This window comes from Chlamydomonas reinhardtii, chromosome 16 (genome assembly GCF_000002595.2).
Source record: "Chlamydomonas reinhardtii strain CC-503 cw92 mt+ chromosome 16, whole genome shotgun sequence".
In the NCBI taxonomy this organism is placed as follows: domain Eukaryota; kingdom Viridiplantae; phylum Chlorophyta; class Chlorophyceae; order Chlamydomonadales; family Chlamydomonadaceae; genus Chlamydomonas; species Chlamydomonas reinhardtii.
This window is the reverse complement of record NC_057019.1, coordinates 2,378,813-2,403,329: the sequence shown is the minus strand read 5'-3', so window position 1 is coordinate 2,403,329 and position 24,517 is coordinate 2,378,813. Positions and strand designations below refer to the sequence as shown.

Here is a 24,517-nt window from a genome sequence, read left to right as displayed (position 1 = left end):
CACGCGGTCCCGCTCGAGTGCCGCGGCCTGCAGCAGTGCGCGCAGTACCAGGAACCACCGCGCGCTCGCTGCTGCTCAGGAGCTCTCGTTCCACCGCCGCGGCCGTGCCTGGGCCGATGAGCTTGTCCAGCTGGGCGGCCGTCGTAATGCACGCTTGCTTGCACCCACGAAGGCCGGCTGGAAGGTTCTGTATGACCAGCAGCTCCGCAATTGCGCCCTGCCCGCGCGCCAGTGCATCCACCGCGCTTGCTATCGCGGCTTGCTGGTTCTTCGGATTGCTCATGCGGCGGTTGATGCTGGTCACCACAGCAAGATTGCTGCTCACTTGTCGTCGTTAGTCCTGACCGCCCTTTCCTGTTCCTGACGCAGCACGACCATCCACCGCGGCCTTGCACATGTACAGGCGATGCTGACGCTGTAGGGGAGATCCAGGGTGCGGGCCGCGGACGGCTCCACACGGCTCTGCCAATCCGGGTGCCCTCATGCAGGAGAGGGCGTCCGGAGCCTGTAGGCGCTAGGGAGAGCTGGAGGGGACGTGGCAGAGACATGGGGGAGCAGGGTGGGCTTCCCGGGAGGGAGGAGGACGCAGACGTTTTGCTTGGGGCGGGCTGGCTAGTTGCTGGCTGTTCAGGCACCTTGAAGTAGGCCAGCAGCTGCTGGCGTAGGGATAAATAAAACAAGAATGGGTCATGGGAGCGTCTGTGTTAGCCGCTCGCGCTTGTTGGCCAGGGACATGCAGCATGCAATCAAGGTCGGCGGTTTGATTGAGCTGCGGCTGCGGGTCCCGTAGATCCCAGCCGTACTTTAGGCTCTCCCCAGTCCAAAGTGGTGCCATGACGCCCGCAAGTGCCCCTCCTGCTATGCCGCTACCATGTACTCCCCCATCCCGCCTGCATCTGAACCCACACTTCAGTTGACTCTCGCCGCCACCCCTGCAACAGGAATCAGCCAGGCACGAGAGCAGCTCACAACGTCGCTGGCTGTGCTGGAGCTGGCGTGCCGGTTCCGGCCCACCCAGCTCGCCAGCCTGCACGGCATGTTCACGCCGTACCGTCGCTGGTAGTCGTCTAGTTTGGTGGCACAGGCGTTCATGGTCGGTATCCTGGACGGCGAGGCGCTGGAGGCTCGGCCCGACCTGGAGACGGACCTGCAGGTGCCGCTGGTCAGCATGGACCTGCAGACGCCGGCGTGGGGCGAGGGCGCGCCCACAATGGAGTTGCCGCTCGAGGTGTACCGGTTCGGCGATGAGGGCAGCCTTGTGGCGGCACCAGAGGCGGAGTGAGGAGCGGGGTGCTTGCGTGACCAGCGACGGAGCGTGTATGCAACAAGAGTGATGATGCCGCTCCGTCGCTGGTCACGCAAGCACCCCGCTCCTCACTCCGCCTCTGGTGCCGCCACAAGGCTGCCCTCATCGCCGAACCGGTACACCTCCAGCGGCAACTTCATCGTGGGCGCGCCCTCGCCCCACGCCGGCGTCTGCAGGTCCATGCTGACCAGCGGCACCTGCAGGTCCGTCTCCAGGTCGGGCCGAGCCTCCAGCGCCTCGCCATCCAGGATACCGACCATGAACGCATGTGCCGCCAGGCTAGGCAACCGCCAGCGGCGGTACGGCGTGAATACGTCCTGCAGGCTGGCTAGCCATACATGGTAGCAGCATAGCAGGAGGGGCACTCAGCGGGCGTCATGGCACTTGCATCATGCACGCAGAGCGGAGTGGGGAGAGCCTAACGCATGGCTGGGACCTACGGGACCCGAAGCCGCAGCTTGCGTGACAAGCGACAGAGTGTGTGTGTGTGTGTGACAAGAGTGATGATGCCGCTGTCGCTGGTGGGGTGAGCGCGCTGGCTCGCTGCTGGCTGCTGCTAACAAACTTGCGGAAACCTTGCGTGCTTCAAGTGCTCCACGCAACGGACTACGTGTGTGTGTGAGAGACGAATGATAAGCGCATGCGTCGCTCGTTGCGCAGATTGATGGTCGTGGAAACGTCCTACAGGTTGGCACTGCATGTTTCGCAGCTCCTTGACCTGTTTGTAGACATGAGCGACGTTGGTGGTGTGGTTGTGTCTGTTCACTTTGCTGCATGCGTGGGACCTGGGGGCGTGGAGTTATGGTACGCCGGTTGTAAGTTGTAAAGATGCAAGCAATCACACGCCAGGGACGGATGAATGACAGCAGAGATGGAGAGGGGCGGGGGGCGGGGGTGGCTCCAAGCATAATGAAAGCCTGCTGGTTGTGTGGTTGCCTCTGTTGCCTGTGAGCTGCGAGCTGCTGGCGGTGGATTAGCACATCACATGTTGATTGGCCGAGGCAGGGGGGCGCAAAGATGGTTACAGAGGAGGATAGCTCAGTGCAGAACCCAAAGCAAGCCCGGCCAGCTAGATTGCCGAGTCGGCCAGCTCAAGTTGGCGGACCGAGTTCAGCTGGCCAAAACACGGCAGATTGGCGACCGAACACCCTCCCCCACATTGACCGGGTCGGCAAACATTCCCACTACCCTCCGGTCGGCCAGCGTTTGTGGCACGATTTGTGGCCTGTTGCAGCGCGTTACAGCACGCAACGCCGTACGTAAACAGCGCGGTAAGTCTCGTCACAGAATCAAGCCAAACGACGCCACAGCAGGCAGGGACGCTTGTCGCTAGCTAGTTTGCTTGAACACCCGCTGCCGGATGCCTACCTGCCAGTGCCTATACATGACCGCCGAACGTGTCCTTGTACAGGCGGGGCTTGACACTCGCCCCATTCATAACACAGCAGTCATGAGCGACGCAGTTCGTACCGTATACCGGTAGTTTGCGTCACAGCACGAAATCATCCCATATTGGTCCAAGAGTCAGCCACGCGGGCAGGGCAGCAGGTGGGGGCCCACACATGAAAGACCCGCGCAACGCTGCCATACAGGCAATACAGGCTCCGAGAGCTCGATAGCTTCTCCATCCACCTCAGTACACCAAAACTTTACAAAGCCGCGCCACAAACACTGCTCAATCAGTACAGTTCAGAGCGAGCCAGCATGCTCTGTGTCGCACTGCCGGGCACACCAAGAGCGAGCCCCAACCCCCAACCCACGTATCACCCGACATGAACTGCAGCGGCACAGCAGTGCTGTAGCAGCAGCAACCCGGGGCCCGTATCCAGCCACCTCACGAGCCCCCCGACCCCCACACCGCCGCTCGTCACGCCGCGCCCCTCCGCCGCGCCGCCTCCAGCCACCGCCGCACATGCGGACAGGCGTCCTCGCCCGCGTCATCTGCCGCCGCCAGCGCCGTGCCCCAGTCCACCGGACACCCCTCCCTCCGCAGCCACTGCAGCGCCGGCAGCGCCCCGCAGTGCCCGCGGCCGTCGTACACCGCGGCCCGGAAGGTGGCCCCGCCGGGGGCCCAGGGGCAGCCCAGGCGGCGCAGGGTGGCACACGTGCCCATGTCGCCGTTGTGGGCAGCACGTGCGTACGGCAGGCCGCAGCTCTGGCGGCGCGGGGGTGTGGGGGGGGAGAGGTTATGTGCCCGGGCCCAACGAAAAAGTCCCATCATCACCAGAAAGTCCACCGTGGGCGGGAGGAGGCGGGGGAGGGAGGAGGGGGGAGTGACCAAAGGCGTGGGGGCAGGGCACAAGTGAGGGTCGTGGTTCAAGAACCTGGTGCGTGCGGTTGCGGTGTGATAGCCTGCGCGGGTGTGAGGATGCGCCGATACCCACACACCGAGTGCTCCCGCACCTTTCCCTGGTGCTCCTCACTTATAACGACTGGGTTAGCCCAGATGCACCCTCACGCACGATACTCTCCGAACCCAAACGGCTCCTCGCGGTCCCCTCCCGAAACCGCCATACCCGCGCTGCGACGTGCCACTCACCCCCATGTGGCATCCCTCAGCTGCCAGCCACTCCAACGCCGCGCCGTTGCCCGCCGCCGCCGCCGCCACGAAGATTCCAAACTGGGCTTCCGCGTCCATTGCAGCAGCATCACCCCTGCCAACGGCCGCCGCCGCCGCCTCCTCAAGTGCCGTCGCCGCAGCCTCCGCTGCGCCAGAAGTTGTATCATCAGGGGTATTGTTGCTGCAGCTGCTGCTACTGCTTTCGCCGCCGCCGTTGCTGCTGCTACGGCCGCCGCCGTGCAAGCCGCCGCAGTGGGCCTTGAGCCACTCCAGCAGTGCGACCTCCGAGCTGCAGCCGCCGGTCCCCCTTCCTCCTCCTCCTCCTCCTCCTCCTCCCCTTGCGCCGCTGCTGCTACAGCCCCCATCCACCCAGAGCAAGTCTGCCGTCACGGCCGCCGCCAGCAGTTCGCTGGCGCTGCCGCCGCCGGCGCTGGCTCCGCGCACGGCGGCTGCTACAGCCGCGGCGCCCAGCTGCCCCTCCATCCACGTCAGCACCGGCAGCGCCTCCGCCTCCACTGCCTTCAGCAGTAGCCAGCCGCGGCTGCCGTCGTCCCAATGCTCCCGCAGCGCCTGGGAGGTGGTGTGTGGGGGGCGTGGCGAGGGAACTGAGTCTGTAGATCTTCTGATTGCACGGACGGTACAAGGAGCGGGCCTCGTCCTGTTCATTTAGTTGTTACTCAGCAACACGGCCTGTGTCCCCCTCTCACCTCCAGACACTCCAAGTGACAGCCCTCCACCGCGTTCGCCACCGCCCGCCGCGACTGCGCCAGGCTCAACCGCGCGCCCCGCTCCACGCACACGTAGCGCACCGCCTCAGCGTTACCCACACACGCCGCCGCACGCGCCAGCTCTGCATCCAGTGGCGGTAATGGCAGCGGCGGCGGCGCAACCGCCTGCACCGCTGGCACCGCCGCCGGGCCAAAGCCCAGTCCGGCTGCAGCCGCAGCCCCTGGCGGCGGCAGCGGCGGAGGTACTCCTGCGGCTGCTGCTGCCGCCCCCTCGAGCCAATCCAGCCGCCGCCGCCAGTCGGGGCGGGCTGTAGCGCGGCCGCCGGCGGCGGCACTGAGGCTGTAGCCGACATCCGCCAGGAACACCAGCTTGGCTTCCCAGCAGGGCAGGGGGCTGCCCGCAGCAGCAGCCACCACCTGCGCCGCCTCCCAGGGGCGAAGCACCGGCCGGCGCGCCCGCCGGCCCTCCCCTGCGTCACCGCCGTCGCCACCGCCACCGCCACCTCCACCACCTCCACCATCACCGTCGCCGCCCGCCTCCTCCCGCCCCGGCCCCACCCATTCGTCGTACAGCCGTACGAACGTGTCGGCGCTGCAGCCCTCTGCTACAGCCTCCATCACATCCACCACCCGGTTGCGGCCAATGAGGGCCGGCTGCTGCTCCCGCTCGCGCCATTGCGCCCGCCACAGCCCCGCCAGCCATGGAAGCATGTCGGCCTGCCCCGCCCGCGCCGCCGCCACCGCCACCGCCTCATAGCTCCATGGATGCGCCTCGCCTCGGCTGCAGCTCCGGTCCCGAATCGCCCGAATCGCACGGCCGCCGGCACTGCCCTTCGAGCCCTCATCATCGTCATCACCCTCTCCCTCGCCTGACTCCGCGCCGGCACACAGCTCCTCGCCGTCCAACTCGCCGTCGCTGCCGCGCCCAGTCGCCTCCTCGCCGCCCGCCCCACTGCCCACGGCTGCTCCCTCACCACCACCCGCGGCGCGCTGCCGCCCGACCAGCCACAGAAACACCTCCCGCCGCCCCGAACCTGCCGCCGCCGCCAGCACCTGCCAGCCCGCCATGCCCACGCCCCGCCGCTGCAGCCAGCGCAGCACGTGCAGCCGGCCAGCCGCCGCCGCTGCTACAGCGACCTCTGAGCCTATGCTGCAGGCGGCAGCGGCGGCCGCCGCCCTGAGGTTCGTGAGGTCGCCGCTGGCGGCGGTTAGAGCCAGCAGCCGCTGTCGCTGCCTCAGGCTTAGGCGATGCAGGCCGCCGCTTGCGATCCAGCGAGAGTGGAAGGCATGGCGCGGCACGGGCTCTGACAGACGAATTGTGTTGGCGGCACGAGGCCTCAATTGTTGGCGCCTTGCGGGGACGCCGGTCGTGGCATCAACAGGCGCGGGTTTGAAAGAGGCAGTCGCTTTGCACACTAGCCGGAGAGTGGCAGCAACCTCGTTGGGGGCGAGGAAGTCAGCGATGCGGGAGACGATGTCCGGGAGCCACACGCGCGAGGGGTCGGCGACCTCCTCGCAGTTGTTGCCGTGGGCTGTGGCCGAAGGTGACCCTGCGCTTGGCGCAGTCATGTGGGCAACAAGAGTGCTCTACGCGCGAGTATAGGCGTTGCAGAACTGACATACGTAGACTGCAAATGATCTATCGCCAGGCGCAGTGTAAAAGAAGCCGATGCACGATGTTTCACCGATGTTTCGTCCTCTGCACTCTACATTTTATATTTACTTGTCCGTTGTGCCCCCGCCGCAAAATGGGCAAGTATGCAAAGAATTGCGGGAATGTTGTGCTCGATGGCGCCACGCCATGCCGCGCGGCTGTAACCCCTGCCCCTGGCCACGTCCCCTTTCACCTGCACGCTCAACAACATTGCTTGCAAACTGTCCACTATATCGGCTTCCACTGGAGTTACAAACTGCCTACAAATTGTCTCTGCGTTTGTGTGGGCCCGCGCGTTGCTGCGGTCGGCTATCCCGTGCTATCCTATCGCCTCGCACTCTCTCCAACAGGCGTGCCCAGTTTATCCCCATCGGTGCCCCTGGTCCCCTCAAGAATCAACTTCTTCAAGGAACAGTTCCACGGGGGAGACGGGGGCGCTTGTTGACTGCTTACAAGACTACCAGGTCATTCAGGTCGAGCAGGGAGTCATCTCAAAGCTGGGAAGTGCTGGGATCAAGGCACGCTTTGCCACGCTTCGCCACATATAACGAGGCGCGACCGTTGAAACCCCCACCCTGAATGGTTGACAAGCTTTCAGCAGCCTTTCCTAATTTCGTCAAAAAGGGAAAGCCAACGGGGCCGATTGGCCGCAACTGTCAGGCGATTTCGTGTTGTTCCCGTAATCCCGTTAGCTCGACGTCTTCTGGCCAGATTTTACTGTACATAGTAACACTGTATAGCGCCATATCTAAGACGTGTATTTGAGCTGCGCAGCTGCTTGCGATGGGGCGAGTCTCGACTGCATCAATGCCGACGCGGGCCGAGCAGCCCCCCCGACACTTTGCTTTGGACATTACACTCCATACACGAGCATTGCTAACACAACTGCGTATTAAAACTTGCCTAGCGCTCACTATTACGAATCGGCAATTCTGCACTGACGCAACGCAAGGTACTCCTTCTTGCAAGCGCCCGAACTGAGTTGGCCTTCCACTTTGGCATCAGGCACTGCAATGTCTGACCTTCATATGAATGTGAGCTGAATGAAGGGAGCGGGGCAGTCGCACACGCGGGTCCAAACGTGACGCTCCATACACATTGTTGACACTCCGGGACAGCGATGAGTTTAGAGCCGAGAGTTTAGACATTGTTTTAAGGGTGCTGGCGGCTCGGGATTTGGTGTGGCCGAGAATGCAGTCATTCGACCGTTGGGACTTGGCACTTTCCGCTGCATCTGCGGTGCGGCCCCGTTGCGAGTTCACAACGGGCTCCTGCTTCACAAAAGGCCCAACTCTTCCACCCCCGCAGTCGGAGGATGCCGATGATGGCAGCTTCCTCTTCCCCGGCCTCGTCCACGCGATGGACCACAGCGCAAGGCCGTCGCCCGCAGGCTCCATAAGCTCCAGCGGTCGCGCCAAGCGCTCGCTGCTTTACAGATGCTGGCGCTTTGACAGCAGCATGCATTTCTCAGTGCGGGACCTGCTAGTGCCGGTGGACGATGTCCCGGAGCTAGAGATGGTGAGCCGGTGTTTGGGCTCTAAGTAGCTGGCTACGCGTGACGTATCGGTACATTGAAACTGGATCCACTGTGTGTGAAGCACTGTTGACAAGATATGAAGCTGGACTTAAAGGGGCTTTTGTGCGCGCCCGCCCCGCGCGCTTTCGGGGGGGGAGTCCTGTCGTCATGTGATCTTGTGCTTGCTATGCCTTGCCCGCAGTGCACCTCGTCGCACACGTACCTGCTGGACCGCGAGCGCATCACCGCCGCCGCGTGATTGCGCCATGAACCCCCGATCCCAACCCCAGAGTGGCCCACTGCTGGCCCTGCCTGGCACTGGCACAACCACAGCAACGCGACATGCAACAGCGCAGGAGCAAAACCAGCAGCTCCTGTCCAAGGAGATCGCAGGGGTCTGGTAATGTGCGGAATCAGGTGGTACACTAGACAGCGCAGTGGACGGGCGTGGATGCGTCACGGGAGACAAGCACGCTCGGTACGTGCCGGCCTGTGCCGGCAAGTAACTGTATAGGTCCAGCCTGCGACAGCGGCCGCAGCTCCTGCGAACCGAAGGCGCTGCTGGTGCCATAAACTAGGGGTTTGGGTGTGCATAATGTAATCCGCATCCATAATGTGCGAGGCATTTTGGGGGATTGCTCGGCATGGCTCATGGTGTGCGTGCCTGACCGGCATCCGACCGGCCACCCGCGCGGCGACGGCAACGGCAGCGGCAGCGGCGGCCGCCGTTTTAGCAGCTTTCAATTGCTACACGGCTTGGCGCAGGCATCAAGTCCGCATTGTTGTTGCGTATTACATTGCATGGCGCAGGACATCGTTCGTTCGTGCGCGCGCGCGTGCGTGCGTGCAGGTGTGTGCAGATGGTGGCTGCGAATAGGGCACTCTGATGCGGGCACAAACGCAGCCTTCAACAGTTCCCGGCTGCGCCATTGGCTGTCTCTAGCTAATCGTAGCTTTTACGTAGGGCTCAGGGTATTATTGCGCGTGGCCACTGTGGTGTTTGCGTAAACAGTTGGCTATTGAGTGTGGGATGAAGCGGCTGTACTGGGACACTGTTGCTTTTGTGCTGTTTCACTTGATTATGGCGGCTCGGTCCTGCTGCTCATGCGTGGACCACAGGCGCCATGGAACCAATAACCGTGGCAGCAGTCTGGCATTAGTCCTTGTGTGCACGGCCTGATGTGGGTCAGGTGCCGCGTACAATGGCTTTGGACCTGAGGCAGGCGCGGATATCATAGACACCCGGTCTAGCCGGTTGACACTCCGGGAGGGTTGTGCTTATTTAGCCTGACATGTCCACGTGCTCACGGTGACACGCCTGAAAGGCGACATACCGTTTACATAAGGCATGGCATATTATGGTCGTACCGGATGGGCGTCGCGGCAGCGCGCGGTGTTGCGGTAAGTTCTGGCATTACCTGCACGCCACGGTACGTACCTGACCTAGGTGCCAAGCGCACGGGCTGGTGTGTAATCATCGTTTCAAACTTTTGTCTAGTTAGCGGTCTTTGCTGGCAGGCATAGCACAGCACGGTATGTGGTGCTTGACACCGGGAGTCCGGGACGTGACTGGATGCATGGCGGGCCGTGCCTAAACGAACCGAACCCGGCTATGTCGTCCCGGAGATGAGGTACACGCTTGTGGCCTCAGATTAGGCACGTGGCGTGGGCGCAGCCCACTTTTCCCTTGCGAGCGGCGGGGAAACCACCTTTGTTGCGAAATTTTAAACGCATTGGGGGCACAATATTGAACGACACTCATCTTGGGTGAGGGGATTGCTTCCGTGGCGGGTCGTCAGCACGGGTAGCTGTCGGCGCCCTGAGGTTGCAAGAACTGGGCAGCACTTGCGGTTTTGGTTTGGTTGCTGACTATATCGTATGCACGTGCTGGATGGTATTGCGAGCTGCTAGTTGCAACGCTGAAGCTAAAGGACTGTGGAGCGAGGACGGGAGGCGAAGAGCACTCTTCACACACAAGACTGGGGAGGATGTAATGAATTAGGGGGGTGGGAGAAGGTACGCCGTGTCGCCAAGCATGCTGGGCAGTGTCCCACGCTATGGTGGCTGTGGCAAGCCCAGGATGTTCCAGCTTTCCAGGTAACCGTACGCATTAGACGAGTTGGGTTTGAAGTTGGGGACAGGGCAAGCAGGAGGAAGAGGAGCTTGAGACGTGAGTACTGGACATCGCATTACAGGAGACATAGCGGCGACATGTGAAACTTGCACGGCTGCAACCTGCGTCACTGCGATGCACAGGTTTTGCCAACCTGACGCACTGGCCTACTGGGTGCAAGCGGCAGCGGGCAGAAGCGATGAGGAGCTGCACGCACGAGGCGCAGCGGGGAGTGACAGAGGCAGTGCATGTGCACATGTGTGATGGGTACGGGCCGTGGCCGCCTGCATGATGCGAGCATGTAAATGCTAGCAGTCATGGTGCAAGTTTGCTCAGGTGCACTGTTCTGGATATGGTGCGGGTGGGGCATGCAGTGGCAGAGAAGTGGCTCTGTCTGTGGGCTGGGCAGCTGCATGGGGTCCGCCGCATGGGCGCGTCGAGCTTCTATAGGGCGGAAAGCCGCACAGGTTTCTCTCTCCTTCAAGCCGTCAGTGACAGGTCTCATCCATTTCCCGAGGCGTCTGACTCGCGGCAAGCTCTACAAGGTGCGCGAGCGGGAGCGATTTCGCCGCCGACGCTCGAAAAGCAGCTGCTTTGCGCTGCCTCTTTGCCTTGCAATATGCATTTCTTATATTCTTAAAGCCAACATTGTGTGCTTGCGTCGCGCGCAGATGGCCACCAAGGCAGGTGTTGAGAAGGCTGGTGTTGAGGCGGAGGCTCCCCAGGTGCACCGCATCCGCATCACCCTGACCTCCAAGAACGTGAAGAACCTGGAGAAGGGTAAGCGGTCTGCAAAAGCCGCCGCCGACAGTCAACTGATGTCATGCTCGCTAGTGACACCTGCTTAACAATGTATTATTTTTCTTCATCGCAGTCTGCGCTGACCTGATCAAGGGTGCCAAGGAGAAGCAGCTGAAGGTGAAGGGCCCCGTGCGCATGCCCACCAAGGTGCTGCGCATCACCACCCGCAAGGCCCCCTCGGGTCAGGGTACCAACACCTTCGACCGCTTCGAGATGCGGTGCGTGCTCGGCGTGCATGGGAGGGAAGGCGGGATAAGCCACGGGTTGGGCGTGGGGTGAAAGGGTAAGGGGTTCAGTTTTCAGCCCTTACCCTTGCACATGCAGCGCGTCGCTGAGTTCATGGGGGAGAAACAGAGCGTGTACCTAGGACGGGAAAGGCAACTTTAGACGCCAGTCAGCACAACGATGTTATGGCGGCGTGGAGGCGTAGCAGATGTGCTCTGCAACACGTTGCTGTCCATCGAAACCCACCTGCCGGTGCATCCCCTTTCCCCTTTCACAGCATCCACAAGCGCCTGATCGACCTGCACTCGCCCGCCGATGTGGTCAAGCAGATCACCTCGATCAGGTAAGGGGGCAGGGGCCAGGGGAGGAGGGAGAGGGAAGATGCAGCTGAGGCGGGGAGGTATGGCAACAAGCAGGCGGACGGGAGCACGATTGTGTCACGGTGCTGGACTGCGGACGGGCGCACTGGTTCGTGCTGACGGTACTGTAGCCGTGGTCCTATGGTGCTTTGTCAGGGTGGCTAGGGATTCTTGCAGCCGGCAGCCTGGCACGCACCCATGGTGCCTGTCAGCCTGGCCGGGCAAAACCACCTCGGTGTACCGCGATGTCTGCTCTGACTCCTTCCCCATTATCACTGCCACTACCTGCCACGCAGCATTGAGCCCGGCGTTGAGGTGGAGGTGACCATTGCCGACATGTAAAGTGCTGGCAGCACCGATCAGAACAGACCTCTTATCGTTTGTGTAACGTGACCGGGGTGCCAACCGTTTCTTCTTTGTGTGCCTCTCAGTCTACCTCATGAAGGGCTGGGCGCGCGGTAATTGGCGGCTGCAGGGACAATGCGCAGCTCAAGGGAAGGGAGTTTCTGTGGTCAGCTAAAGGGTGAAAGAGCAGTAGGCCTGCAAGTGCTAGGATCTTTGGGGCACTTGCCAGCAGCCGGCTGGTGCATTGTAGATGGACGCCGCGACACTTCGTCATTCACAGCGCAGAAGGGGTTCAGCTGGGCGCGGGGAGCGGAATGCTTGGATGGGTCAAGTCGCCGAAGCCGGCGCGAGGGGGAAAGGGATGGGCTGCGGAGGGACCCGATGTCGATCCCGCCGCACCAGCGAGTTACAAAGCTAACGAGCAGCACCAGCGTTTCCTCTTTCGTCTAGCTTGTACAGTAGCAGCTAAAGCAGCAAGCCGCCTGCGAGCCCTAGTCCTGGCCCTGGCCCAAGTCCGCGCCTGCGTGCTGTCCAACGGCGCGCCGCAGATTGCAATCCCGCCGCGCTCTCGACTGCATCTTTTTGAGTAGCACAACAGCAGCAGATCCGCAGCAGTGCCGCAGCCATGGCCGGCAAGTACGCGGACAAGACTGGCGTGGAGGGCGAGGTGCCGGAAATCCACCGCATTCGCATCACGCTCACCAGCCGCGACGTCAAGTCACTTGAGAAGGGTGAGCTGCGTTTGGGGGCATGAGGGTTGCGGCGGCAGTGCAGGGCGCGAAGGGTTGCTGCAGCGTCGGCGGCGGCCGCGGCGCCGGCTCTGTTGCCGATATACGGGCGTGGCACTGATTGGCAGTAGTAGGACAATGCCATGCCATTGCCATTGAGCCACAGGACATGCACGGACTTTCCCACCCGCCCTGAGTAACCGCCCTGCCCGTGTCCCCTCCCCTTGCCCTCGATCACCCCTAAACCCACACCCCTCCCCGCCCCACACGGCACTTCCTATCCCTGCTCCTTTGTGCCTGCAGTGTCCGCCGACCTGATCAAGGGCGCCAAGGAGAAGCAGCTCAAGGTAGGCGACCGGTGATGGAGGCGAGGGAGAGGGGGGGGGGGGCGAGGGGCCCGTGGGGTTCAAGCTACGTTTTTGCTGATGGGTCTCTTCATGGGTCGGGGCCACATCCTTTCTTGAGACTTGAACTTGGGGCCTGTGCGCGGTGCGGTGCGAGGCAGCATTCCCTGCACCCTCTCTCCCCGTACAGCTGGCCCCCACCCGCCTTGACCTGCCCCTCCTGCGGCCCGGCCTCATCCCCGCATGCCACCCTCCCCCCCGGCAGGTCAAGGGCCCGGTGCGCATGCCCACAAAGATCCTGCACATCACCACCCGCAAGGCGCCCTCGGGTCAGGGCACCAACACCTTCGACAAGCTGGAGATGCGGTGAGAGGGGGCGAGGGGGGGGGCCGCGTGTGCCACACAGTTATGTTGCGAGACACGGCGGTTGCAAGAGGTACCTGCTGACGCAGTTCACGAGCGAGGGACGGGACCGAGGGACGGGAGCTGTGCGAGGCTGGGCTGAGCAGTAGGGGCGTGGAGACCAGGACGCCAGGGGCCTACGGACCAGTGCCCAGTGACGCCTAACCCGTTGGCAGTTCTCTGTGGCCAGGTCTGGTTGCTCTTCCTGGGAGGATTGGTTGCGCACCTCTTGGAACTTGGAGCAAGCTTGCCCGATTACCCACCTGCCGCTACACCTCTTACCCATTTCTTTCGTCGGGCACAGGCACATAACCCCTCCCCCCACCCCCCACACACATGTATTTCACAGCATCCACAAGCGCCTGATCGACCTGCACTCGCCCGCCGATGTGGTCAAGCAGATCACCTCGATCAGGTGAGGGGGCAGGGGCCAGGGGGCGGGGGGCCGGGGCCAGGAGGAGGGGCCAGGAGAAGTGCCCAGGACGCGGAGAAGGCCGGGGAGTGAGGGAGGGAGGCCGTAATAGCAGCTTGTATGCTGCGAGCGGGTCGTGATAACGTTGCAGCCTGCCGTCAGTCCACGAGCCCGCAGCACACAGACTTCGGCACGCTGACACACTGTGTGTACCGCGGTCGCGGACTCAGTACGGTAGATGCTCTGTGGTGACGACTTCTTTGCTAAGCATGTGCGTCCGGCCCCATTCACCCTGCCCCCATGTCGTCCTCTTGTCGCCTCAGCATCGAGCCCGGTGTGGAGGTGGAGGTGACCATTGCGGACGTGTGAGGAAACTTTCTGCAGCGGCGTCGTTGGACAGTGCGGCAGGCATGAGTGTTGCACAGAGCCAAGGTGGTGTTGGTGCAGGTGCTGGGCACGCAGGAGTGCATGAGTGCATAAGGCCAGTTGCTGGATGGGCCGCACGGCTGCCAGGGCTGGTGACTGGCGGAATGCCGAGGCTTAGAAGCCGTAGGCATGGATTTTTCGGCGCTGACACGCTGTAAGTTTGTTGGCTGTGGGCACGGGGCTTGTTGGTAGACATAAGTGCATGCAGGATGTAGTGCTTACAAGTTGGTCTGTTTTACGTGTTGCCTGGGCACTATCCATTGGGCCTGCCGGGAACACGGTCACAGCAAGCGAACTTAAGAGTTAACGAGGCGCCCGCATGAGCGTGCCCGGATGTCGCGGAATCCCGAGTTGCATTGTTACAAGATCGTATCACTGACAGACCGTGGTCATTAGGTCCAGCAGAGGCGCCCTTACCAGTCACAAACCCGTCCTAACAGCCGCTGCAACAAAGGCTATGATAGTGCGCTGGCGGCGTCACGGGGAGTACTGACCACGGCCCCATCCGCACCGCACACTCCGTCCAGCGCCAAGCGCCCGGCGCCAGCGGCCGCAACCACCCGCACCGGCCCGCAAGTGCAACGCGGCATGCCAGCAAGCACTCCCCCGCACTAAGCGGCAGCACCGCACCTCCCAACTGCACGCACTCCTCGCGCCCCCAGCTCGAATACCTCCACAATACCAGATCCCTTCAACACTCCTGGCCATACTTCCCCGTCGCTCAAGCTCTCAAGCTCGGCCGCTCATAGCACCAGAGCACTGGAGCGCCGCACCACCCGCCCCACGGCCGCCAGGTTTGCCAGGAACAACAGCCGCACGCCTCCGCTGCCTCCACTGCTGTCGCCTCCAGAGCTGCTGCCGCCGCCTATCTCGACGAGGCTGAGGTGCGGCAAGCACACAGTTTGTCCTTGCGGCAGCTGTGGCACCAGGGCGGGCGGGCGAAACAACATTGCAGGTTGGCCGACAGACATTGCCCGTCACAGATTGGGACTGCTTGTGACCAAAACGATTCTAAAGAGCGATATACGCAGGCTAGGGTCTTTGGCCTAGCTGACGCATCCGCTGCCACTCTCAGCTTGTACCCGCAACCCGCCCTCCCGCCCTCTTCGCAGCTCTCTTCGCACCATCCAGCGCCATCGGCCCATTCTTCTAACCCCCTTCCCCCCTTCCTCCTTGCCCCTGCCCTCACCGGCACGTCGTTCACCACCACCGCCTGTCGCCCCATGTTGGTTATGCGGAACTGGCCGTCGGGGCCCAGCCGCAGCAGCGCCTGGCGTCGAGACACGCTGTGCCGCGCGGCGGCGGCGGCGCCTGAGTGGCCGCTGCCCGCAGCAGTCGCCCCGGGCGCCCCGTGTGCCTGTAATGAGTAGCGGAGGGCGGAGCGGCAGCATAGGAACGGTGCACATGACCGCACAGCCGTGCCACTTGTAGCCACGAGCCTAACGGGAAGCGCCCAGGCATTCCCGGTTGCACCCCACCCCGCCCCGCCGCCTCACCTGCCCGGCTGCCGCTCCTTGGCCGGTGCCGGCACCAGCGCCTGCCCGCCTTGCCCCGGCCCCAGCCCCCGCCGCCGCTGCTGCCGCCGCCGCCTCCTCGGGCGCCAGGTCCACGTCCACATCGCCCTTGGTGTCCGTGGCCCGTCCCAGTGTGACGGCGGTGGAGCGCAGGTAGTAGCGCCCGCTGCGGCCCGCCAGGCAGCCCACAGCGCCTGGGGAGGGAGAGGTAGCACGGATTGGAGGTAGCATGGATTGGAGAGAGGTTCAGAAGAGACGGGTAGAGAGTTCAGCGATAGGATCAATGACACTCTCAAACCACTCCCACGCCCAAGCCCACATTCACGCCCAGACCTGCGTCCGCGTCCGCCCGTGCTCACACCCAAGCCCAAGCCGACGCACAAGCACCACCCCTACGCCACAAGCGCCTCGCCCGCGCCCACCTTGCGCCTCCATGTCCTCCTGGCTTATGGCGCTGCAGGTCGCCTCCAGTGCCGCCAGACGCTCCCCCAGCACCGCGCCTGGCCCCTCCGCCCCTGTTGCCCCGGCCTCCCCGCTCGCTGCCGCCGGCTCCTGCTCCGCCTCCGTTTGCAGGAGCACCTCCTCCTCAATGGCTGAGAAGCTGTCACCGTCGAACGCCACAGGGTCCCCAGTCCCTGGCCACGATAGTGAGCCGCTTGCCGTTTCAGCCTGCTGATCCGCTCCCTGCACATGGACAGCGTTTCGCAACGTCGTTTCGGCATCGTGCAACGGCACGCCCGGACAGTTCCAAGCTGGGAAGCACCCGACCCCGGCCTCCCCCCGCTACACGAGCCTGGTAGCCTGTGAACCCCCACGCCTAAGTCAGTGTGGAGTCGTCACCCAGGTGCTTGCTCCTCACGCCGTAAGCACGCGTGTGCGGGGGTGCGCTCGAGGAGCAACCAGGGGCGCGGACGTAGTGGGGCACCCACCTCCTTCCACAGCGGCTTTCCCGCGTTTACGTGGGCTTGCTTCACGCCCTTCAGCTGGTTCGACAGCCCTTGCAGCTCCTCCTGCAAATGCAAATAGACGCTGCTCAGTGCTGCCCCTCGCGCAGAATGAAAATGAGGAAACGCACCTCATAAGCCGAGTACAACGCCTCGGTGGCCGCTAATTGCGCCTGTAGGTATGTAAGCTGCGTCTCTGACTGCCGAATGCCCTCTAGCTCCGGTATCGCTGCTCCGGCTTCAGCATCGGCAACCTTTGCCCGCTTTGCAGGTCGGCTTGTTTCAAGCGTAGTTTTTGCAAGAGAAGTCATGGTTAAGCCCCTGGTTGTTGTGTCCTACCCCTATGGCCGCACAAAAATAGGGAAGCGACTCCGATGCGGTCAACGCGCAAGGTCCAGTGGGCTTTGCTAGAGGTCACTTTGTACTCGCGGGGTATAGAGGCAGATGAGCGTGTCAGTGCAGCAGGTGAGTGCACCTCAGCCGGGCCATCGCGGGGCGTCTTCAGGGCGTTGAGATGTCATGGCAACTTCCATGCATCAGCGAGAACAGCCGCTCGGAATGCAAATTTAGGCTGCGGGGAACCGTTGGCAGGTAAGTCTTGGGTGGTGGGCGCTTGGCGCAGGTTGGCGAGGGGTTAGCAGGGGAGGGGGGTCCCAGTGCCCAACCCGGGGCCGTGCCTCGTGCGCGTGAGCCCCCATTGAAATTGCCCATCGTGCCAGGAGCCAGGGGCTTCGTATCTTCTGTTTGCTTTTGTGACAAGAAGTCTGCGTACAGCTGGGGATAGGGAGGAAGCTCATGAAAGGGGCTCAAGGGGGACCCCGCGGTCGGGGGGAGTGCCTCTTGTGCGTGCTGTAGCCGTGGCTTGCCGGGTAATCGCCCATGGGTTGATTGTGTTGTGCAAGGCTTGCTACGTTTATACCTGTCTGAGGATGGGGCCAACTCTTGGGCCAACTGTCGATTAGTTAACTTTTTTGGATGTGCTGTGGTGCGGTGCTTGTGCTATCAAGAAAACCTTGCAAACAGTATGGACTAGCCTAAAACTGTCGCTTAAAATTAGCTGGCTCCAGTGTCCCGGAACAGTTGCGTAAAACTTTTTAGTTCTGGCGCCTTGCGGCGAAGGCTATGATGACTTTCAACTTGATTTGGGCAGCTTGAACCATCGAAAAGATTGTCCCAAGCAACACGTAGCAGCACGAGGCGCGCGTGAAGATGTTGTCGTCAGCTTGTCTCGGTGCGCGGGCCGGAACGGGAGTCTCCTCGGCGACGCATCGGAATGCCAAGCATCGATGCCGTCTCGGCCCTGCGCAGGCACGCGGCACGCACGCCTCAGCTGTGACGGACCCCCGCTCACGGCGAAGCGACTCGGGCCCCGTCCGCTTCCTGGGGCCCCGTGCTTCCTGCCGGATCGGCGCTATGCGGTCTGCGCAGCTGCCGTGGGCGCGGGAGCGGCTTCCGCGCCTGCACCTGGTTCAGATGACAGCAAGTAAGATTGCCTTGCAGCTACTGGAGATTTGGGCAGGCAAAAGGGCGAAGCCAGGGCGTGGTCGGGACCCGGGAGGGACGCACTCTGCATGCCCTTCAAGGGGAAAGGCTCGAGTGGGACCCGCAACGACGAGTGTTACCACCTCTTAGGACACCGGTAACGATGCCAGGCCCCTAATGTGCACGGTAGTAGCCCACCTAAGCGGGCCATATCCTTTGAATGCCACCGTAACCGCAGGCAACACGCGCTGCGTGTGCCCGCCATCGCGGCGGCGCTGCTGGCGGCCGGTGCCGGCGCCTTCCTGGTGTCCACACCCGGACAGGCGCTGCGGGTGAGGGCCCAGGGCGGGACCGGGGGCCAGGGGGGTGCAAGCGATGGGTGCAGGGCTCTTCCCTGCGCACTCGATTTGCACGTGACAACTACCCGTAACTCCGCTGCACCTCCCGACCTCGCCCACCGCACTTCCTCAGCGCCATGCACCGCCCTCATGGCCCAAACGTCTTCTGCCTTGCCATTCCGTACAACCACACAACCCCATTGTATCAACTACCCCACCCGCCCTCAGGCCTCGCTGGTGGCTGGCCCGCTGGGCAGCTCGGGTTGCCTGGCTGCCTTCTCGCTCATCTCGCTCAGCGAGATCGGAGACAAGACGTTCTTCATCAGCGCCGTACTGGCCGCGCGCATAGGTCGGGCACTGTCATTTGCGGGCTCGCTGGCGGCGCTGGTGCTGCTGACGGTGGGTGGGTGGCAGAGCGCCGGAGGCGGGTGGGGTGGGGTGGGCTGGATTGGTTTAAGGAAGTGGTAGACGGGCCTGGGGGGGTGTTAGTGATGCTGGGCTGGGTGATGTGGCTGGGCGGTGAGGGGACTGCAGGCAGTGGGCGGAGTAGGCTCTGTGGTCGGGGGAAGTGACTCAAGTGAGGTGGAGCTGTGGTGCAGCCATCTCAGGCAGCCGTTAGAGCTAACGTACCGTGTGGCCATAGCCGATGCAAGGCACGCGCACTAGGCAAACACGGCGACCAGTCCTCTTGAAGATTGCGACCGTCATCTGGGCTCTGCACACGTCTCCCCGGCCACCTCCCCTTGCCCCAGGTCGTGAACGTGGCCATTGGCACGCTGTGCGCCCGCTGCCCCGACACACTGCTGTCGCGGCTGCAGCTGCCGGTGGCGGAGCTGGCCAGCATCGCCGTGCTGGGCTTCTTCGGGCTCAGGGCCATAAAGGTGCGGTGGCGACAGGCACCAGTTGAAGGTGGGATATCCGGGGGTTCGGAGCACAAGGCGATGGCGGATTGGCGGTGGCAGGCACCGCGGCCACAGGGTGCAGGGGCGCCTGGTGTTGGACGGTTAGCGAGGCTGGTGGGATACTGCGCGGACGGCAGGGGAAGGCGACGAAGAGCGCAGCGTGCAGCGATCACTGGTGTGGTCTGCTCACCGTTTGCTGATCGGCTAACACTCATGCTCCGCCCGTCTTGACCAACCCTCGCAGGACGGCCTGAAAGAAAACAAGGGCGACATCAGGGGCGGCACGCAACCGCACCAGCAGCAGCCAACGGCTGAATCGCCAGCGGCGCCCTCGTCCTTTGGGCCGTCGCCGGGTCTGGCAACGGGGCTGGCGGGCGCCCATAGCGTGGTGCGCGGCATGAACAGTGTGGACATGATGGGCGGGCGCGGCAGCTACCGCTCCCCCGTAGCGGTGTTCTTCGAGGTGGCCTCCCTCATCTTCCAGGCTGAGTGGGGCGACAGGTGGGGGATGGAAGTAAGCACAAGACTGCTCAGATAGTACCTGTGCCGCTATCACCACAAAGGCAATGCTTGCGGTGCGGTGGCCTGTGCATGCGCGGCCAGGTAGGGTTGCGAGGAGTCCTGGAATGGGTGGATGCCAGATGCTGCACGGCTGCTTGACCTGCAAGCACTGTTCACCCATGGATCTGCTTTGACATAACATTCCTTGACTCCTCCCCCCTGCTCGCAACTCGGCGGCGCAGGAGCATGCTTGCCACCATTGCACTGGCCTCGTCGCACAGCCCTGTGGGTGTGGCTACGGGCGCGATTGCGGGCCACGCCGTCGCCACCGGCATCGCAGTTGTGGGCGGTGCAATTGCGGGCAAGTATGTGTCCGAGCGCACCATCAACCTCATCAGCGGCACGCTCTTCCTGCTGTTTGCGGCCGCTACCGCCTTCAGCCTGCTGTGAGAGGTGGCAGCCGCGTGAGAGGTGGCGGCGGCTGCACGGGGCAAGCGCGGCCACAGGACAGGAGAGTGCGCCACGTGCTAACAGGAGGCGTGGGGACGTGGGGCATTGTGACGGAGCGTGACACCAGGCGCAGCCACGCCCACATCACACGTGGCGCAAGAACCAAACGGGAGGGAGGGAGGCCAGGGGGCGCGATGATGTGTTCTTGGGTATGGCAGCACGGTACTTGTGGACAAGAAAGGTGGCTCTCCCTCCCAAGGGAAATGCCGCCCCCGCAACTACCCGCTCCCACTCGCGCAGCCACCCAACTCGCATCAACTACCATGCTATCTATGCACGTCCAGCCCTGGCAAGTATGCACCTTCCCAGCCGGCTTCTGTACTCAAGGGCGTGGGGGTGCGGTTTTCGAGTTAGTTGGCTTTAGTCGGAGCTGTCGCAGGACATAAATTGTACTATTCTTTGGGTTTGCATGGTGTGTCGACTGTTTGAATGCGGTGTGGGCTTTGGAGTTAGGTGGCTGGCCACATCCGAAGCACGTGCTGGGTATGAGCCCATGCCGTGTCCTCTATCTTCCGTTGCACAGATGCATGCGCACAAAGTACATGCGCACAAGAAATGCATTGTACAGTGGTACCAGGTGACCGCAACTTTTTGATCCAATTTTTGCGATGTTGAGGTTGTCGCGGAAGGCATTGCAGTTGCTGAGGTTTGGCAACAGTTGTGGATGTGATGATTGCGGGCGGTTGCGGAATGCTGTGGCATTATGTCGAGGGGTTTGGCAGGGGTTTGTTGTACGGGGTGTTTCACTTGTCAGGCGCGCCCCTGTGTTGTACATTATCGACATTGTTGTATTTCTAGACCCTAGTTTGATGTGGACCAGCGCAGGCGGCGCTGTGGGGCTTGAGTAGTGTGGACATGATTGGCGGGCGCGGCAGATACCGCTCCAAGCCCAGCTTTCGCGCTTGATTCACCAGGCGTTGAGTCATACACGCAGGGCCCTGCGCTTGGCGCCGCAGGTGCTGCTGCGGTAACCGCTGGTGCTGCCTCCTTGTCCCCTGCAACCATTCTGGCCGCGTTTGTGAAGGAGCGCACACCAGACCTAGTAATGCATTGATCCGGCCCCTAGCTGCCGTTAAGCTCGCCAGCTTGAATCGACCCCCCTACTACCACCACCATCGGCCCCCATTCCGTTTTCGGGGCCAGTCAGGGTCCAAGTAGTCGCTGTACAGGTTGGTGCCGTTGCCAGAGAGGACATTGCACTAGTGCATCAGTGCATTCGGTGCACACTGGCGTGCAACGGATAACAAATATGGTTCATGGGTAACCCCCGGTGGCCTGTTGCGCTGAAGGCGCCCGGATCTACCCGGATAGGAAAGCGAAGATGGGTGCCCAGGCATCCTTCCACAGTTTTACACGCAATACAATCGTGGTGTCGCTTTGATCCATAGATGTAACCCCTCTGCCAGGCAACCCACCATATGCCCGAGTCCCCAGTTAATCAGGCCGGAAGCTGCTAGAGAACGTGCGAATCGCCTCCTGCCCCTGAGCTGATTATCCTTGGGTGCGGTGACAGCAACCCTCCGCATGTCTGACGTTCCCCCACGCCTACACACTCGCACCTGCTGCGCAGCCTGAGCACTGCTCAGCCAACCAGCCCACTACCGCCCTGATAGCCGCATCAACAGGCGTAGCAGTGCCCTCGGCTCCACTTTTTCCTCCATCTGACCCGCCCGCTTCCAGCGCCATCGCAACCTGCCCCGCCGAGCCGGAGCCTTGCACGGTCGTGCCCTGCTTGGGCTCCTGTCTGGCACCGGCCCGCTTGCCCTTGCCTACGCGCCCTGACCCAATGGCCGTGGCAGTGGCGGTAGCAGTATCGGCAGTGGCTGTAGCGGCAGCAGCTGTAGCGGCAGCAGCAGCAGCGGCAGCCCGGAGGAGGCTCTTGGGTACGGCCAGGCCGTGGTCGCCGCCCTCCACTGTGTGGACCTGGTGGAAAGGGAGCGCACGGGGGCACGTACGGTTAACTGACACGTGCAACAACTGCGATATGCGCAACAACCGCGATATGCGCGCTTGCATCTTATACACATACACGCAGTCCTGCCCTCCAGCCTGTACCATGCAGAACGGTATCCTGTAGGCAGTGTGCCCCGGCTCCTGCCCCCTGCACCCACCTGCAGCGAGTCACAGCCCGCCTGCCTCATGCGGCCCAGCACCTCCTCCCACTGCTGCTCCGGCAGGCTGAAGGCATCCCGGCTGCCGCGCACGAACAGCACCGGCAGCCGCAGCCCCACCAGCGGGCGGTCGCGCAGCTCCGTCTGCAGAGCGGGGGCATGTCTTGGTGCCCGAGCCGAACAAGTAGGCCTCATTATCATCAGAAAGCCCACCCAGGCACGAGGATGCGAAACGAGCGCGCCAGAAATGGGGGTCCAGAGCGAGGGGAAGGCATGGCGCACCGGGCGCAAGGGCAGGCGTGGGGCCCAATGGGTGCAGGTAGGTGAAGGTGAAGGGTGTAGGTCGCGGGGGGGGGGGGGCAGCCGGGCATGCCAGCTCTGTACGCCTATCCAGTTTCATTATCGCGCGCGCACACAACTGAACATGTACACGTGCTCCCCCTCTCCCCCACGCTCACCGGCTTGTCGGGCGGGTGCAGCGGGTACGACAGCAGCACGCAGCCCTGCACACGCGGCAGCGCTGCCTCCGACACGGCGCCTGCACCCTCACCCCTCTTCGCTGCGTCACTGATGCGCGCTACCGATGCCTGCTTGCTCCGCTTCGCCCCGCGTGCCTGCTTCGGTTCCTGCCGCGCCGTTTCAGGCCCTGCTGCGCCGCCGCAGTCGCCACGACTGCCGCTGCCTTCCCCACCGCCCGCCTCCTTGAGCTCCTTCGTGGCTCTCTGCGCCGCCGGCCCGGAGCCCGCCCTCCCCGCACGTGCTGGCCCGCGCCGGCGTTCTGGCGCAGCAGCAGCGGCTGCAGTGGCCAGCACACCCGCAGCGGCGTCTAGCTCCCCCAATACCGCCTCGTGCTCCTGGCCGCCGTGCTGATGCTCGTGCGGCTGTTGTTCCTCTGACGCGCCTGCTCCTTGCGCTTCCGCTGCTGCAGGCGCTGTGATGTTGACCCGCGCCCCAGCCGAAGCCCCATCCCCGGAAGCAGCGCTGCGCGGTCGCTTCGTCGCCGGCTCGGCGGCGCCCGTGTCCGTGCATGCGTCAGTGCCCGCTCCTGCAGCCGCCTGCGCCAGACTCTGAGCCGGCAGCCCGTCTTGCCGTTGATTGCTTCCGTGCTTATACTGCTGCTGCTGCTGCTGCTGCTGCTGGTGGTCTTGGTGCTGGTGCCAGCTACTGTGTGCGACCTCGCACGCCGCCCGACCGCCCTGTGCCGCAGCACAGCCCATAGAAGCGCTCATCACCCTCTGACACACAGCCGCAACCACCACCCACAAACTGGGTGCCGTACTCGCATGCCAGGAAGCCCCCAGCCGCCCATCATCTCCACGCTTCATCTCCAGGGGTATGCGGTATGTGGAGTGTCGCATGCCGCCCGCGTACAATGCGTCGCAACTGAGTTCCCTGTCCCCTGGCTAAGCCTCCACGCCGCGCGCAGCCCCAACCACACACACGCACCATAGAGTGACCCGCCACGAACCAGCGCCGCACGCCGCGTGTCTCCGGCCACTCTGTCGCCGCCGCGCGAAGCACCGCCTGGCCGGCATGCAGGCAGCCGTGTACATCGAGCGTCATGCAAGGTGCTGGAGTGCGCGGGTCTCTCAGTCCGCTACAGTACTAATGGGCAGCGCAAGGACGTGTGCCACTTTACGTCACCTGCCGTGGCTGCCTCCGCCCAACCCTAAAATAGCACCACAGCACAGCATGGCAGCCCCACGGCACCACCTGTACGACTGCCCTGCTCTGTGCTTCCAACTCTTAGCCATCCTTGCCTCAAGACGGCATTCATGCTCTGTGGAGCTGCTGAAAACTCCAAAGTCGCACCTCCGATTCTCGTCTGCGCACCCGCTGTGACACACCTGAAACGCAGCGGTGCGCGTGGGCAGGTGCGGCGGCTTGCAGGTAAAGCGCACGCACGCAAAGCCAGCAGCCGCAAGCTGCGCCGCAAGCAGCGGCAGATATCCTGAATCCATGTCACCACCGGCTCCGTGAGCCAAAATCACACCAGCGCTGTTGTTGGGGTGCCTGTGAGGCCGGGTCACAAGCGTGCTTTTGGAGGGTGGTGCCTAACAGCAAGCCTGAAAACCCCAAAGGACCACGCTTGTCGCCAGTTGGCCCCCGCCGCACCCGCATTTTGGGAGGTCGAGCTTGACTGGAGTGGACGGCTTGCTGGCCTGGATTGCGGCGACTTCCTTTAGAACTTGCGAGCCTCTCTCGGTTGCCATCCTCGCAGCAAGGGTTTGGTCCAAGGCTCGAAGGCCTGACAGATGAGCCCTGCAAGACGTCCTTCCGCTCAATTTCTGTCACT

At 63.0% G+C, this 24,517-nt stretch overlaps 7 protein-coding genes across 7 annotated transcripts; 4 read left to right on the top strand and 3 right to left on the bottom strand.

The window, feature by feature from the left end:
- The first annotated feature begins 301 nt into the window (after positions 1 to 301).
- CHLRE_16g660331v5 (uncharacterized protein) lies at positions 302 to 2,137 on the top strand. The gene is made up of 2 exons (XM_043070975.1): positions 302 to 1,278; positions 1,483 to 2,137. Exons 1-2 carry the CDS (start codon positions 1,091 to 1,093, stop codon positions 1,649 to 1,651), a joined length of 357 nt encoding a protein of 118 aa, XP_042915617.1. The 5' UTR covers positions 302 to 1,090; the 3' UTR covers positions 1,652 to 2,137.
- A 178-nt stretch (positions 2,138 to 2,315) lies between these two features.
- On the bottom strand, positions 2,316 to 6,281 carry CHLRE_16g660300v5 (uncharacterized protein). Its single transcript, XM_043070974.1, has 3 exons — positions 4,574 to 6,281; positions 3,846 to 4,436; positions 2,316 to 3,461 (listed from the first exon to the last, which is right to left on the bottom strand). Exons 1-3 carry the CDS (start codon positions 6,161 to 6,163, stop codon positions 3,174 to 3,176), a joined length of 2,469 nt encoding a protein of 822 aa, XP_042915616.1. The 5' UTR covers positions 6,164 to 6,281; the 3' UTR covers positions 2,316 to 3,173.
- A 180-nt stretch (positions 6,282 to 6,461) lies between these two features.
- On the top strand, positions 6,462 to 10,194 carry CHLRE_16g660225v5 (uncharacterized protein). Its single transcript, XM_043070973.1, has 3 exons — positions 6,462 to 7,282; positions 7,557 to 7,766; positions 7,967 to 10,194. The coding sequence occupies exons 1-3, from the start codon at positions 7,262 to 7,264 to the stop codon at positions 8,021 to 8,023; spliced, it is 288 nt and encodes a 95-aa protein (XP_042915615.1). The 5' UTR covers positions 6,462 to 7,261; the 3' UTR covers positions 8,024 to 10,194.
- Positions 10,195 to 10,351: 157 nt separating this feature from the next.
- On the top strand, positions 10,352 to 14,089 carry CHLRE_16g660150v5 (uncharacterized protein). The gene is made up of 5 exons (XM_043070972.1): positions 10,352 to 10,422; positions 10,549 to 10,657; positions 10,752 to 10,896; positions 13,431 to 13,496; positions 13,817 to 14,089. The coding sequence occupies exons 2-5, from the start codon at positions 10,549 to 10,551 to the stop codon at positions 13,860 to 13,862; spliced, it is 366 nt and encodes a 121-aa protein (XP_042915614.1). The 5' UTR covers positions 10,352 to 10,422; the 3' UTR covers positions 13,863 to 14,089.
- Positions 14,090 to 14,125: 36 nt separating this feature from the next.
- Positions 14,126 to 16,901, bottom strand: CHLRE_16g660100v5 (uncharacterized protein). The gene is made up of 6 exons (XM_043070971.1): positions 16,509 to 16,901; positions 16,363 to 16,443; positions 15,856 to 16,117; positions 15,416 to 15,627; positions 15,109 to 15,276; positions 14,126 to 14,836 (listed from the first exon to the last, which is right to left on the bottom strand). Exons 1-6 carry the CDS (start codon positions 16,686 to 16,688, stop codon positions 14,663 to 14,665), a joined length of 1,077 nt encoding a protein of 358 aa, XP_042915613.1. The 5' UTR covers positions 16,689 to 16,901; the 3' UTR covers positions 14,126 to 14,662.
- A 270-nt stretch (positions 16,902 to 17,171) lies between these two features.
- On the top strand, positions 17,172 to 21,197 carry CHLRE_16g660050v5 (uncharacterized protein). The gene is made up of 7 exons (XM_043070970.1): positions 17,172 to 17,608; positions 17,686 to 17,860; positions 18,098 to 18,191; positions 18,426 to 18,596; positions 18,950 to 19,078; positions 19,344 to 19,600; positions 19,843 to 21,197. The coding sequence occupies exons 1-7, from the start codon at positions 17,587 to 17,589 to the stop codon at positions 20,048 to 20,050; spliced, it is 1,056 nt and encodes a 351-aa protein (XP_042915612.1). The 5' UTR covers positions 17,172 to 17,586; the 3' UTR covers positions 20,051 to 21,197.
- A 32-nt stretch (positions 21,198 to 21,229) lies between these two features.
- CHLRE_16g660024v5 (uncharacterized protein) lies at positions 21,230 to 24,501 on the bottom strand. Its single transcript, XM_043070969.1, has 6 exons — positions 24,337 to 24,501; positions 24,069 to 24,234; positions 23,668 to 23,745; positions 22,680 to 23,417; positions 22,222 to 22,365; positions 21,230 to 22,033 (listed from the first exon to the last, which is right to left on the bottom strand). Exons 2-6 carry the CDS (start codon positions 24,180 to 24,182, stop codon positions 21,656 to 21,658), a joined length of 1,452 nt encoding a protein of 483 aa, XP_042915611.1. The 5' UTR covers positions 24,183 to 24,234; positions 24,337 to 24,501; the 3' UTR covers positions 21,230 to 21,655.
- Between the last annotated feature and the right edge of the window lie 16 nt (positions 24,502 to 24,517).